The sequence below is a fragment of the Budorcas taxicolor genome, chromosome 19 (assembly GCF_023091745.1).
Source record: "Budorcas taxicolor isolate Tak-1 chromosome 19, Takin1.1, whole genome shotgun sequence".
Lineage (NCBI taxonomy): Eukaryota > Metazoa > Chordata > Mammalia > Artiodactyla > Bovidae > Budorcas > Budorcas taxicolor.
In genome coordinates this window covers 48,665,307-48,679,166 of record NC_068928.1, presented here as the reverse complement: position 1 = coordinate 48,679,166, position 13,860 = coordinate 48,665,307, and the positions used below count along the sequence as shown (strand labels likewise).

Here is a 13,860-nt window from a genome sequence, read left to right as displayed (position 1 = left end):
CGCCACTCTTCTAATCATGCCTTGAGGTGGCCTCTTAGCTTTCTTTCCTTGAGTTTCCACAAAAGCTCTACTTTTGCTTGGCAGGGGGAATATCCAATTTCAGGAGAGCCTTAATTTTCAAACTTTGCTGCACATGGGAATTATCTGGGGAGAAAGATTAAAAATACAGATTACTGAGCTTCACCTGGGGTTCTGTAAATTTGAGTTGCATTTTGATACTCTACTTTTAACAGTTTCGGTTCAGTTCAGTTCATTCACTCAGTCGTGTGTGATTCTTTGCGACCTCATGGTTGGCAGCACACCAGGCTTCCCTGTCTATCACCAACTCCTGGAGCTTGCTCCAACTCTTGTCCATCAAGTCGGTGATATCATCCAAGCATCTCGTCCTCTGTCATTCCTTTCTCCTGCCTTCAGTCTTTCCCAGCATCAGGGTCTTTTCCAGTGAGTCAGTTCTTCGCATCAGGAGGCCAAAGTATTGGAACTTTAGCATCAGTCCTTCCGATGAATATTCAGGACTAGATTGCCTTTAGGATTGACTGGTTTGATCTCCTTGCAGTCCAAGGGACTCTCAAGAGTCTTCTCCAACACTGCAGTTCAAAAGCATCAATTCTTTGGCACTCAGCTTTCTATATGGTCCAACGCTCACATCTGTACATGACTAGTGGAAAAACCATAGCTTTGACTATAAGGACTTTGTTGGTAAAGTAATATCTCTGCTTTTAAATATGCTGTCTAGGTTTGTCATAACTTTTCTTCCAAGGAGCAAGTGTCTTTTAATTTCATGGCTGCAGTCACCCTCTGCAGTGATTTTGGAGCCCCCCAAAATAAAGTCTGTTACTGTTTCCATTGTTTCCCCATCTATTTGCCATGAAGTGATGGGACTGGATGCCAGAATCTTCGTTTTTTCAATGCTTAGTTTTAAGCCAGCTTTTTCACTCTTCTCTTTCACTTTCATCAAGAGGCTCTTTAGTTTCTCTTCACTTTCTGCCACAAGGATAGTGTCATCTGCATATCTGAGGTTATTGGTATTTCTCCCAGCAGTCTTGATTCTGGCTTGTGCTTCATCCAGCCTAGCATTTCACGTGATATACTCTGTATATAAGTTAAATAAGCAGGGTGACAATATACAGCCTTGACGTACTCTTATCCCAGTTTTGAACCAGTCCGTTGTTCCATGTCTGGTTCTAACTGTTGCTTCCTGACCTGCACAGATTTCTCAGGAGGCAGGTAACGTGGTCTGGTATTCCCATCTCTTGAAGAATTTTCCACAGTTTGTTGTGGTCCACACAGTCAAAGGCTTTGGCATAGTCAATGAAGCAGAAGTAGATTTTTTTCTGGAACTGTCTTGCTTTTTCAATGATCCAGTGGATGTTGGCAATTTGATCTCTGGTTCGTCTGCCTTTTCTAAATCCAGCTTGAATATCTGGAAGTTCTCGCTCAGTTCACGTACTATTGAAACCTAGCTTGGAGAATTTTGAGCATTACTTTGCTAGCATGTGAGATGATTGAAATTGTGCAGTTGTTTGAATATTCTTTGGCATTGCCTTTCTTTGGAATTGGAATGAAAACTGACCTTTTCCAGGCCTGTGGCCACTGCTGAGTTTTCCGAATTTGCTGGCATATTGAGTGCAGCACTTTCCCAGCATCATCTTTTAGGATTCAAAATAACTCGACTGGAATACCATCACCTCTCCTAGTTTGATTCGTAGTCATGCTTCCTAAGGCCCACTTGATTTCGCACTCCAGGATGTCTGGCTCTAGGTGAGTGATCACACCATCGTGGTTAGCTGGGCCTTTAAGATCTTTTTGTACAGTTCTCCTGTGCATTCTTTAACAGTGACCCATGTGATTTTGCTGCACTTCTAGTTTTAGGATGGATAGTTTCAAGGCAGCACCTCACACTTTATATTTTGGCCACTCTGGACAGCATGCTGTGCTGTGCTCAGTTGTGTCCAGGTCTTTGTGACCATGGACTGTAGGCTGCCAGGTCCTCTATCCATGGGATTTCCCAGGCAAGGATACTGGAGTCGGTTGCCATTTCCTCCTCCAGGAGATCTTCCTGACCTAGGGATCGAACCACATCTCCTGCATCTCCTGTCTTGGCAGGTGGATTCTTTACCACTGAGCCACCAGGGAGGCCCCTGTGAGGCAGGCAGGATCCAACGAGGGATGGAACCAGTGCCCCCCTCCGTGGAAGTGCAGAGTCCTAACCACTGGATGTCAGGAAATTCCTGAGAAGTGTTTTTCAGATTGTGGGCTGTATGCAGCATGTTTTAAAAGCAGAAAAAGAATGGAATAGAAGGTATTAAAATGGGATGGAAGAGAAGACATTAGTCTAAGTGAAAGAAAGGGAAAATCACTCAGTTGTGTCCGACTGTTTGTGACCCCATGGACTGTACAGTCCATGGAATTCTCCAGGCCAGAATATTGGAGTGGGTAGCCATTCCCCCTTCTCCAGGGGATCTTCCCAACCCAGGGATTGAACCCAGGTCTCCCACATTTCAAGTGGATTCTTTACCAGTTGAGCCATAAGGGAAGTCCAGGAATGCTGGAGTGGGTAGCCTATCCCTTCTCCAGTGGATCTTCCTGACCCAGGAATCGAACCAGGGTCTCCTGCATTGCAGACGGATCCTTTACCATCCGAGCTATGAGGGAAGCTAAGAGTAGTGCTTAAAAGACTTTAGTTTGGGGGCTATATACTAGATTGAGATATAAAATGTATTCTTACTTTGGGTCATGGACAAAAAGTTTGCAGACTGCCCTCTCAAAGTTATGTGTATAGCCTAAACCTGACTCAGACTGACTTGCTCCCCAAAGTGGTGGTGCCACTTTAGGGTCCCGAAGATGATATACCAGCGTGTCCGTTGTTGTCTCTTCTTCTCAAAAGTTTGTTTGGATGGACTTTAAAATTTTTGTCTGTTGATGACTATGAAACTATCTCATTGTGGTTTTACTCTGCCTTTTCCGGATAGCTAGTGAGGTTGACGTTGATCACTTTTTTCTTTAATACAGGAAAATTAATATAATTTATCTGCTAGATATTTTTTTTTAACTGTCATTTTAAATCTTTAATCAGATTCCATTCATGATTATCAGTCACATTACATGCCATGATTAGCTTTCTATAAACAATTTTGCCTTCTGTGTACAAATTGGTATCAATGAAATAAAAAATAAAACCATATACTAGGTAAAGAATTTTATTTATCTTTGTCTCACACTTTATTCCTAGGCTTCTTCAGCTTCATTAGCTGCAAAGAATGAATTGTGTATAAGCAAAAACTGAAAAGAGCTGCAGTGTCCAGGGGCTTAGGCTTAAAAATATTGGAGATCTAGATTTTATCAGATCCATAAACAAAATCTTAAAAAGCAGTCATAATATAAAATAGCAGCTGCCAGTAACTTCTTCAAGATTTATCTTCTTCAGAAGTTAACTCAGTTCAGTTTGCTTCATTCTTGGAAGCCTCATCAAAATTCTCCGCAAGATCTGGAACTCTATCATCATCCTCCTCTCCAGCAGCAAGAGGTGCTTTTCCATCCACAGATTATTTGGGCAGAGCTTCAGCCAGTCTCCTTAAACTGGTCAGACTGTCGGCACCAAGCTGGTTTAAGCTGGGAAGCATTTCTGTCAGTTGCTTTGTCTCAGCGTGGCCCGTGATGGGTGAAAGTGTTTGCTGCCAGAGATGCCTGAACTTTAGGGTTGTTGAAGTGGATCACTGTTCCTTGATTTGTGAACATATTCACCTCTTCAATACCAGAGATATTGTTTACCCCTAACTTCTTTAAAGAGAACTGAAGTTTTTTGTCATCTGCCGTGGCTGTTCTACGAACCACCACCTTCTTTCTGCGAGCAGTTCCTTTCCCACCAGTGTGCACTGGTGCTTGCAGTTTGGCGAGTTTCTCCTGGTTCATGATAGTTTCTTTCGTCTTGTTGGAGCGGAAATGGGGCCGCGCAGGGGACTAGGGTTGGCACTCAGGTGGCCTCGGGCAGACCAGCTGAGGTTAGGCGCACACACGTGGGGACGCGAGAGGGCAGCTAGAGCTATCTGCTAGGTGTTGTATCAGTGTTGCAATGGTAATGGGGATAATCTTCAGTGGCACATTATAAATACATTTCCTTGAATAGTGGAAATGACTTGACTTGCTAACACTAGTGATTGACAGTTGAGGGGCATAAGTGGTTTAATTTTACGAGTTTCTCTTTATGCACTATACTCTGTGCTTTTACCTGAATCTTTGAATTTGGCATAATGACCTTATATTTGTATTCATACAAGACCATCAGTAGCCATTATTATTAGCATCATTTTTATTGATTTGAATATTAATATTTTTATGTATTTGCATAGATACCTGTGCAGTATTTTTCCTAAAATATTATAGCAAAAATATATGCATGTGATGTTTAAGACTATAAAAGGATAAAAAAAACTGGCCTTCCTTCCTTTCCTCCATTTCTCCTCCCCAGGAGCAACTACGAGAAAGAGTCTTATATGACCTCTTAGATGTATATACTATATTGCTCTTCCCCCCTTTTTTTTGTTTGTTTCCAATTTCTTTTCTCAAATGACATTCTCATCATTGTTTTGTAGCTGGCTTTTTCTTCTACTTAATATCTTCAAGATTTTTTATTTCAACCCATATGAATATTACCATATTCTTTTCAGCTGCTATATTGGATGCTATTATCTATATGCATTGTAATTATGATTTGTTTAAGTATTGATATATATTTAGGTTAAACGAAAAAACCCACAAAATACACACAAAGAAACTGTTGTGTTAAGTATTTTGTAATTACTTAAGTGCATGTGTCTGTTTATCTGTAGAATAACTTCTAGGAGGTAGAATTGTTGGGTCAAAGGGATATGCCTTCAGATAGATTTTTGCCAAATTGCCTTCTTAACAATTGAACTTATTTAAACTCTGCCAATAATACTTCAGAATGAACTGACCAGTATTTAATGTTAACTTTGAAAAGTGCTCACATTGTTCAGTATGTATATAATCATAGTTTGAATAGACCCTATTTTGTGGTTTCCAGCTAGATACTGGAGTGTAGAATTTGTGAGCCTTTTTTTGCCTTTCTTCCTCTTACCTCTAAACCTAATAGAAAGCAAACATACTTTAGCTTAAGATAAAGCTAAACGAACTGTTAAATATCAGAATGCAATGATTATCCAAAATCTTGTAGAATCTGTGAAAGCTGATCCTTTGAAATTAGATGTTGGACAGTGTTTCTGTTACTGTCCAATTTACTACGGAAGAGTACTATCAACAGTCTTTCTTTAGCAAAAAAAAAAAAAACACATTAACTGCTCTCATTGATAGTCTTTAAATAGCAATTTTCTGAGTTTCTCATTATAAAAGATTTATATACTGTGTTAAATACTGTTTTAATCAGTTCCCTTTTTTTTGCAAGTGACAAAAAACCAACATGTTCACTTTAAGCAAGTGACTTGCTTCAAGTCACACTTGGTTTGTGTGACTGGGAAATTTGAATGACAGCTTCTGCCAGTACTCCTGAGTCATCAGTACTCTTCTCTCACTCCTGCTTCCTCTGTTTTCTTGTCTTGATTCCCTTCTTCCACAAGGGAGGTAAAGGTGGGTTGGCCCCAGACCACCTCTGGCCACCATCTTGGAAAGAACAAGCTTCAGAGCACTTCTCACCCAGCATCTGAATATAAAATCTCAGGCAGGACCCTAGCCGGCTGTCAGTGCCCACGCTCGGGAGATGGACTACTGTGCATGGGGACCCCATCCGAATCAGGTGGTGTGGGGGAAGGTAATTCTCTCAGGAGAGTGATGCTGGCAAGTTCTGCCAGTAAAAGAAGCATGCCAAATCTTTCTTAGGTCTAAGAGGTGGGCATTCAGGTGCAGAGGTGGAATAGCTACCATGAACAGGTGAATTACAAGGTAACATGGCTCAGAGACGGCGACAAGAATTCAGAAGAGTTTGGGGGAGTTAGAGCAGTGTTTTGCAGGAAATGGTACCTGAGTCAAACATTACGGTGACCATGTTGTATTCCACACCACTTGATTTCTTGCTTCATAAGATCACTTTTATCCATCTTTTTCTTTGTTCTCACAGCCAGACTCTGAATCCAGGTCTTTATTTTCCCGGTAGTTGCAACTGCCCTGTCTCTGACCTGTTCCCCTTGTCCTTTTCATTGTACACACTGAAGCCAGAGAAGGTTTCCTAGAGCACTCTTCCCATGACCCTGCCCTGCTCAGAAAGCCTGTGACAGCCTTCATTACTGCCCGAATAAAGTGCTGTACAAATGCCTACACCTGACATTTAAGGATCCCTGTGTTCTGGTCCTCGAACTGCTTTTCCAACCTTTGCTTCTGCAATCCTTTGCTTGGACTCTTGTTTGACAGCATTTTGCGTAAACAGCCGAGAGGAACACAGGCGCTATCTCTATAAGCAGGTTTGACTTGTGTTTCTTCTCTTGGATTTGAGGGATTCCTCTAGGCTCAGTCTTCCCTTGAATCCCTTTTGGCTTTCTCTATTTATACTTATGCAGCTGAGACCCAAATAATTTCCAGAAGACAGTGAAATGGACTGGATTACCATCATGATGCTTGTCACTAATGTGGTGATTCCGTGATTTAGCTGAATCTGTGAAGACTGCATCTTTGTAGTAGATGAAGATTTGCTGAGATGAAGGAGGTTTCTTTCCTTACTACTTACTACATAATGGGGGGTGCTCAGTCACTAAAAGTCGTGTCTGACTCTTTGCGACCCCATAACTGTAGCCTGTCAGGCTCCTCTGTCCATGGGATTTCCCAAGCAAGAATACTGGAGTGGGTTGCCATTTCCTCCTCCTGGGGATCTTCCCGACCCAGGGATCGAACCTGCATCTTCTACTTGGAAGGTGGATTCTTTACCTCTGAGCCACCAGGGAAACCCCTTGCTATGTAGGCTCACCTGCGAAGTCTGGCCTAGCATGATCCCTTGAACCTTTTTCTACAGAAAGTAATGGATATAGTCTTATTTGGGAAATCTTTCCAGTGAACGCATATGGGGAGTAGTGCTTTGTATAAAAGATCTTGACCTTTTATATCCTTTATTATACTTTCTGCTCCTGGTGTCCTGTACCCTTTCAGTTTGTACCTAATGAGAGTTCCGAGAAGGCAGTGGCACCCCACTCCAGTACTTTTGCCTGGAAAATCCCATGGATTGGAGGAGCCTGGTGGGCTGCAGTCTATGGGTTCGCCTAGAGTCGGACATGACTGAACGACTTCCCCTTCACTTTTCACTTTCATGCATTGGAGAAGGAAATGGCAACCCACTCCACTGTTCTTGCCTGGAGAATCCCAGGGACGGGGGAGCCTGGTGGGCTACTGTCTATGGGGTCGCACAGAGTCGGACACGACTGAAGCGACTTAGCAGCAGCAGCAGCAGCAGTGAGTTAGCTGGACCTGAGGAGAGCTTAGGAATGGGGGGATGGAAGAGGCAATCAGGAGGTGACCAGCAACCCAAAGCCATGGTTACCATAAAGCTTAATTGTGAAAAATGAATTCAGTGTTAACTGATCTTGATAAAATTAATCCTTATATTTAAAAATACATTTCTTGTTCTGTAAACATCATTGGAAAGTGTAATAATAGTAATGCAGGCATAGCATTTTAAGAGAAACTTGTTTCTTCCCACAGATTTTCTTATTAAAATACTTAGTAGACTTTTTCAGAGGATTGAGTAAATCTGCATGCTTGTTATAAACTAAGCTCTCAAATGATATATCTTGGTATATTTATTTACATACATAGGTATTCCTAGACTGGATATCGCAGCTCGTCAGTTGGCAAACAGGCATCTGCTGTTGATGAATTTATGCTGAAAAATTACAGTCAGTTGTCTGTTTCTTAAGTGAACCCCCGATCCCATTTTCTCCCAGTATTGGAATCTTGCTTGTCTTCTCTCTTCCTTCTTCTTTTCTGTCTCAGCCCTAACCTTGAGCGTCACCTTAGCACTCAGGAAGAACTTCTGGCCAAGGACAGGGCTGCGGCAACAGTGGACTTCCTGTCTGGTTGCTGAGAGCCTTTTCTTAGTGCAGCGGGGCACCGTGTTGCGCCTCTTCTCTTGGAGATGTCTTTTTTTTATTTATATTCTCATCAGGTCTTTCACAAATACACTGTTAACTTTTTTTTATTGTGGTTACCTGTAAACCAGTTAACCCCTCTAGGTAATTGAGAACTGAATATAATTGCAGTTTTTTTTTGGTACTTCTAGTTTGGGATATAATGGGAAAACTTGCATTTAGATTTTCTACAGACATCAAGGTCAGAGCTAAATCATTGCTTCTTGGTGTTCTTTGAACTTGGCAGTTATTAGAAAAATAGAAGTATGACATATCTCTTTTCGGGGGTATACATCCAAACAGGAAAAACTGGAAAACCCGTAGTTCATAGAAATGAGGTATTGATTTGTAACTATACCATTTCTTTCTTTACAGGTAGGCGAAAACCAAGAGTACATCGGCCTCGTTCTCCAATATTGGAAGAAAAAGACATCCCGCCCCTTGAATTTCCCAAGTCCTCTGAGGATTTAATGGTGCCTAATGAGCATATAATGAATGTTATTGCCATTTATGAGGTACTGCGGAACTTTGGCACGGTTCTAAGGTTATCTCCTTTTCGCTTCGAGGACTTCTGTGCGGCTCTGGTGAGTCAAGAGCAGTGCACACTTATGGCAGAGATGCACGTCGTGCTTTTGAAAGCAGTCTTGCGTGAAGAAGACACTTCCAATACTACCTTTGGACCCGCCGATCTGAAAGACAGCGTGAATTCCACGCTGTATTTCATCGATGGCATGACGTGGCCAGAGGTGCTGCGGGTGTACTGTGAGAGTGACAAGGAGTACCATCACGTTCTTCCTTACCAAGAAGCGGAGGACTATCCTTACGGACCAGTAGAGAACAAAATCAAAGTTCTGCAGTTCTTAGTCGACCAGTTTCTCACCACGAACATCGCTCGGGAGGAGCTGATGTCTGAAGGGGTGATCCAGTACGACGACCACTGCCGGGTCTGCCACAAGCTTGGGGACTTGCTTTGCTGCGAGACCTGCTCGGCGGTGTACCACCTGGAATGCGTGAAGCCGCCGCTCGAGGAGGTGCCGGAGGATGAGTGGCAGTGTGAAGTCTGTGTAGCACATAAGGTGCCTGGTGTGACTGACTGCGTTGCTGAAATCCAAAAAAACAAACCCTATATTCGACACGAACCTATCGGATATGACAGAAGTCGGAGGAAATACTGGTTCTTAAACCGAAGACTCATAATGTGAGTGAATCTGGTCTTAGATTTTTTGTGTGTGTGTATTTAAAATTAAGCCAGCTTCCTTCATGATTGATGTAGCAGAGCTGTGCTGCCGATGTGATACAAAGTTTTGTGATTTAATAATGAGTTGTAGGCGTGCGTGCTAAGTCGCTTCAGTAGTGTCTGACTTTTTGCAACCGAGTGGACTGTAGCCTGCCAGGATCCTCTGTCCATGGGATTCTCCAGGCAAGAATACTGGAGTGGATTGCCATGTCCTTCTCCAGGGGATCTTCTCCCCCCAGGGATCAACCCTGTGTGTCCTACATCTCCTGTATGGGCAGGTTGATTCTTTACCTTCCCGGACTAGCGCCGTCTGGGAAGCCCAACGAGTTGTATAGTTTAATAGCTACTAACTTGAAGGAATATGTGCATTAAAACAAGTCTTTACAATTTTAAGGACAGAAGGGTATATGAGAAAAAGCAAAGTATACCCCATTGTATTCAATACCTAGGATGGAAAAATTAATTACTTAAAATTACTTAAAGACATTAATTACTAGGTGGAAAGCCACATGCCACTGGGGGCCGTTCTCCCATTAGATCGCTGCGCCTCCCCCCACCCCTGCTCCTCCCCCCACCCCTGCTCCCACCCCCCAGGATAGTCTCCATCCTCACTTTGGTGTTAGGATTTTCTTGCTTCTCTTTTTAGTTTTGCTGTGCCTGTAATGAAATGGAGCAGCAAGAAGAAACCAGCTGTCTCAGGAAAGATCGGTGCTGTCACATTGATTGCAGTCTCCCAGAAGATGAACCTGACAAACTCATGGTCATAGTCTTGGCTTGTGCTTTCCCGAGGGTTTTCAAGAGGTTGCTTCCAGGCAGGGCAGTGGGAAGAGTGGGAGAAAGTCTGGGGAAGCAGAGGGTTGACCTCAGTGAGGGTGAGGGACAGGGTTGCAGTGTGGACTTGGTTTTGGACAGCCTGTAGAAGTCTGGTCAGAGAGAGCGGCTGCTTTGTAGTTTCAACTTCTAAAGTTTTCAGAGCCTTCTTCAAGCTCTCAGAACTAGGTCAAAGCAGAAATCATCGTGGGATGAAATGAAAGAGAGGAGAGGAGAGAGGGAACTTCATCAGCATACGGCCAGACCAGGCCAGGTAGAGAGGAGGAGCTTAGCCAGGGCCACCCTTAGTATTTAAAAATGGTACAGAATACACAGCGAATTTCAGAATTTTGTACAGTTGTCATCTTGCAGTGTTGCTGTTGAGAAATCTGAGTCTGTTCATTGATTCTTTGTATATAACTAGTTTGGACTTACCTGGAAGCTTAATGAGCCTTCTCTTTGCCTTGGCATTTCCTGCAGTTGTAGAGTGATGCGGCCTCCTGTGGGTCTGTTTTTGTCCATTGTGTGTGTGGTGGGCACTTTCAGTCTGACAGTGGAGTCAGTTCTGAGAACTTCCCTTGAGGACTTCCTCCTCTCCTATTCCCTGTTTCATTTTTCTTCAACTATTATGTTATTGAATGTTGGACTTCCTGTTTTGGTCTTCTGATTTTATCTTTTCTCTCCAGTTTTCCTCTCTGTCTTCTTTGCAGTGTGTGGGTGTGTGTATGTACGCATGCGTGTTGCTCAGTGTGTGTATGTGTTGCTCAGTTTTTATGGAAGGTTTTTCTGAAGGTTGGTCTTCAAGCCCGAGTATTTATTTTCCCTTTCCTATCATATTTTTATTTTTTAAGAGCTCTTTTGTTCTTAAAATCATCCTCATTTTCTAAAAATAACATAAAATCCTGGTCTTTTATTTTCTGGAAATAAAAATTTCTCTTGCTTTTGAAGATATTTTTTTTTTTGATCATTCTTCGTATACTTTTTCCCTCTGTTTCTTCTAATCTGCTTCTCCCTGCTGTTTGTTTTGTTTCTTCCATCCTTAGATGTCTGTTAATCTTTAGTTTTCTGCTCTTGATTGATTAACATTGTGGGATTATACAGCTGATTGGAAGTTCTGAGCAAGTGGGTAGGCTATGTCAATTTTGAGCTTAACCTTTAGGTGATTTTTCTTAATCTTTGTTCTTGGTGATCCCCAGTGTCACTCACTATCTTTAGCTCTTCCTCTTGAGCTGGTCAGGTGGTCCAGAGAGGCCTTTTCTCGTGTCCTGCGTGGAGCATGAGGGTCTGGCTGGCTGGGTGGAGAACGTGGGCTGCATTTACCACGCACAGCACATTTAACTATGTGCTTTGTTTTTTGTCCAGTCGTGTCTGATTCTTTGCGACCCCATGGACTGCAGCATGGCAGGCTTCCCTGTCCTTCACTATCTCCTGGTGTTTGCTCAGACTCATGTCCATTAAGTTGATGATGCCATCCAACCATCATCCTCTGTTGCCCCCTTTTCCTCCTGCCCTCAATCATTCCCAGCATCAGGGTCTTTTCCAGTGAGTTGGCTCTTTGCATCAGGTAGCCGAAGTATTGGAGCTTTAGCATCAGTCCTTCCAGTGAATATTCAGGGTTGATTTCCTTTAGGATTGACTGCTTGGGTCTCCTTGCAGCCCACGGGACTGTCAAGAGGCTTCTGCAGACTGTGTGCATAGCCACTCAGTTCCTTGGTTTTCTGTACAGTACCTCTGTTCCCGGTGTCCCCCGGTCCAGAGAACCTCACTTTTACCTCCTGTAGTAACTAAACCTTTAGTGGCTTAAAGTGGGTACTAAGTGGTCTCTAGGTCTGCTCCTGAAGCTCAAGCCCTTCTCTGCTGTCCACACTCCCTCCGCATTTCAGTGTCTTCTGGGGACTGTGGTTGCTGGTTCTCAGCTGCGCCCTTTATATTTCAGGCTGCACTTTCTTGGCTCTGTTAAAGGCAGTTACCACTTGTCCATTTCCTTTCCTGCTTCCAGCTTTTGTTGTTGTTGTTATTTTTATTTTCTCTAATCTTTTGTTTTTTTGATTTTTACTGGAGTATAGTTGATTAACAATTTTATGTTAGTTTCAGGTGTACGCATACAGATACCTACTTTTTAAAAAATTCTTTTCCCATATATGCCATTGCAGAGTATTGAGTAGAGTTCCCTGTACTATACCGCACGTCCTTACTGGTTATCTGCTGTGTATATAGTAGTGTATACATGTCAGTCCCAGTCTCCAGTTTATCCCTCCTCACAGTTACCCACTGCTAACCATGCATTTGTTTTCTCCATGCTGTTGCTGTTTCATAGACCAGTTCATTTGTACCCTTTATTTAGATTTGTACCCTTTATTTAGATTCCATATGTAAGCGATATCCTAAGGTATTTGTTGTTTTCTCTCTGACTTACTTCACTTAGTTTAAGAGTCTCTAGTTCCATCCGTGTTGCTGTGAAATGGCATATTTCGTTCTTTTTAGAAAGATGTTTGTTTATTTGGTTGTGTCAGGTCTTAGTTGCAGCAATTGGGATCTTCATTACATCACGTGGGATCTTTTGTTGTGGCCCATAGGCTCAGTAGCTCTGAGGCATGTGGAATTTTAGTTCCCTGACCGGGGACTGAACCCACGTCCTCTGCATTGCAAGAGAGATTCTTAACCACTGGACCACCAGGGGGGTCCTTACTTCATCTCTTTCTATGGCTGAGTAATACTCCATCGTACGTGCGTGGTGTATCGTCTCCACCCAGTCTCCTGTGAACGGGCATCTAGATCACTTCTTTCGTCCTGGCAGTTAGGTGCTGCGGTGAACACGAGGGCGCATGTATCTTTTTGAATCACGATTATCTAGTTTCTTTATTCTTTTATGTTTAGATCTTTTTTTAAAAATGCAAGCATACTTTATAATTTTACTTGTTTATTTGGCTGTGCTGGGTCCTCGTTGGTGCGCGGGCTTTTCTCGAGCCGCCGCGAGCAGGGGTTACTCTCTGGTTGCCGTGTGTGGGCCTCTCACTGTGGTGCCTTCTCTTGCTGTGGAGCACGGGCCCTTAGGTGCACGGGCTTCAGTAGTTGCTGTTCCCAGGCTCTAGATCACAGGCTCAGTCATCGTGGCCCATGCATTTAGTTCCGTTGAGGCGTGTAAGATCCTCCCGGACCAGGGATCGAACCTGTGTCTCCTACACTAGCAAGCCAGTTCTTCACACTGAGCAGGGAAGTACTGTAAGTTTACGTCTTTAAAGATATTTCTGTAGCAGTTTTAAGGGGGTTTCCAGGGGCTTCCCTGGTGGCTCAGATGGTAAGAATCTGTCTGCAATGCAGGAGACCTGGGTTCAGCCCCTGGTTTGGGAAGATCCCCTGGAGGATGGCATGGCAACCCCCTCCAGCGTTCTTCCCTGGAGAATCCCGTGGACCGAGGTGCCTGGTGGGCTATAGTCCATGGGGTCAGAGACACGACTGAGCGGCTCAGCACAGCACACAGCAAGAGGGCTTCGAGAGACAGCATGAATGAGACGTGCGGATTCAGTCTGTTCCTTAATCCAGACACTGATGTGAGAAACAGCATATTACGTTTTTAAATGTTATTTTGTGTTTTGGGTTCTATCAGTTATTTAGAATGTTTATATAATTTTCTTTTTCTGCCCCCGTACCTCCCACATACCTGGTTGTGGTGTTTATTGTTCCGTCTTTTGCACGTTACGCTATGGGAATGGTAGCATGGGAGCTTGT

General features: G+C 43.3%; 1 protein-coding gene and 1 pseudogene across 1 annotated transcript in view; one reads left to right on the top strand and one right to left on the bottom strand.

Moving 5' to 3' along the window:
• The window catches only part of BPTF (bromodomain PHD finger transcription factor), a 131,700-nt gene that overhangs the window by 32,276 nt on the left and 85,564 nt on the right, over positions 1 to 13,860 (top strand). Inside the window, exon 2 of the mRNA XM_052657404.1 lies at positions 8,460 to 9,282. Within this exon, the coding sequence (XP_052513364.1) occupies positions 8,460 to 9,282 (823 nt within the window). The remainder of the gene's footprint in view (positions 1 to 8,459; positions 9,283 to 13,860) is intronic.
• LOC128064588 (transcription factor BTF3-like) lies at positions 3,294 to 3,918 on the bottom strand (annotated as a pseudogene).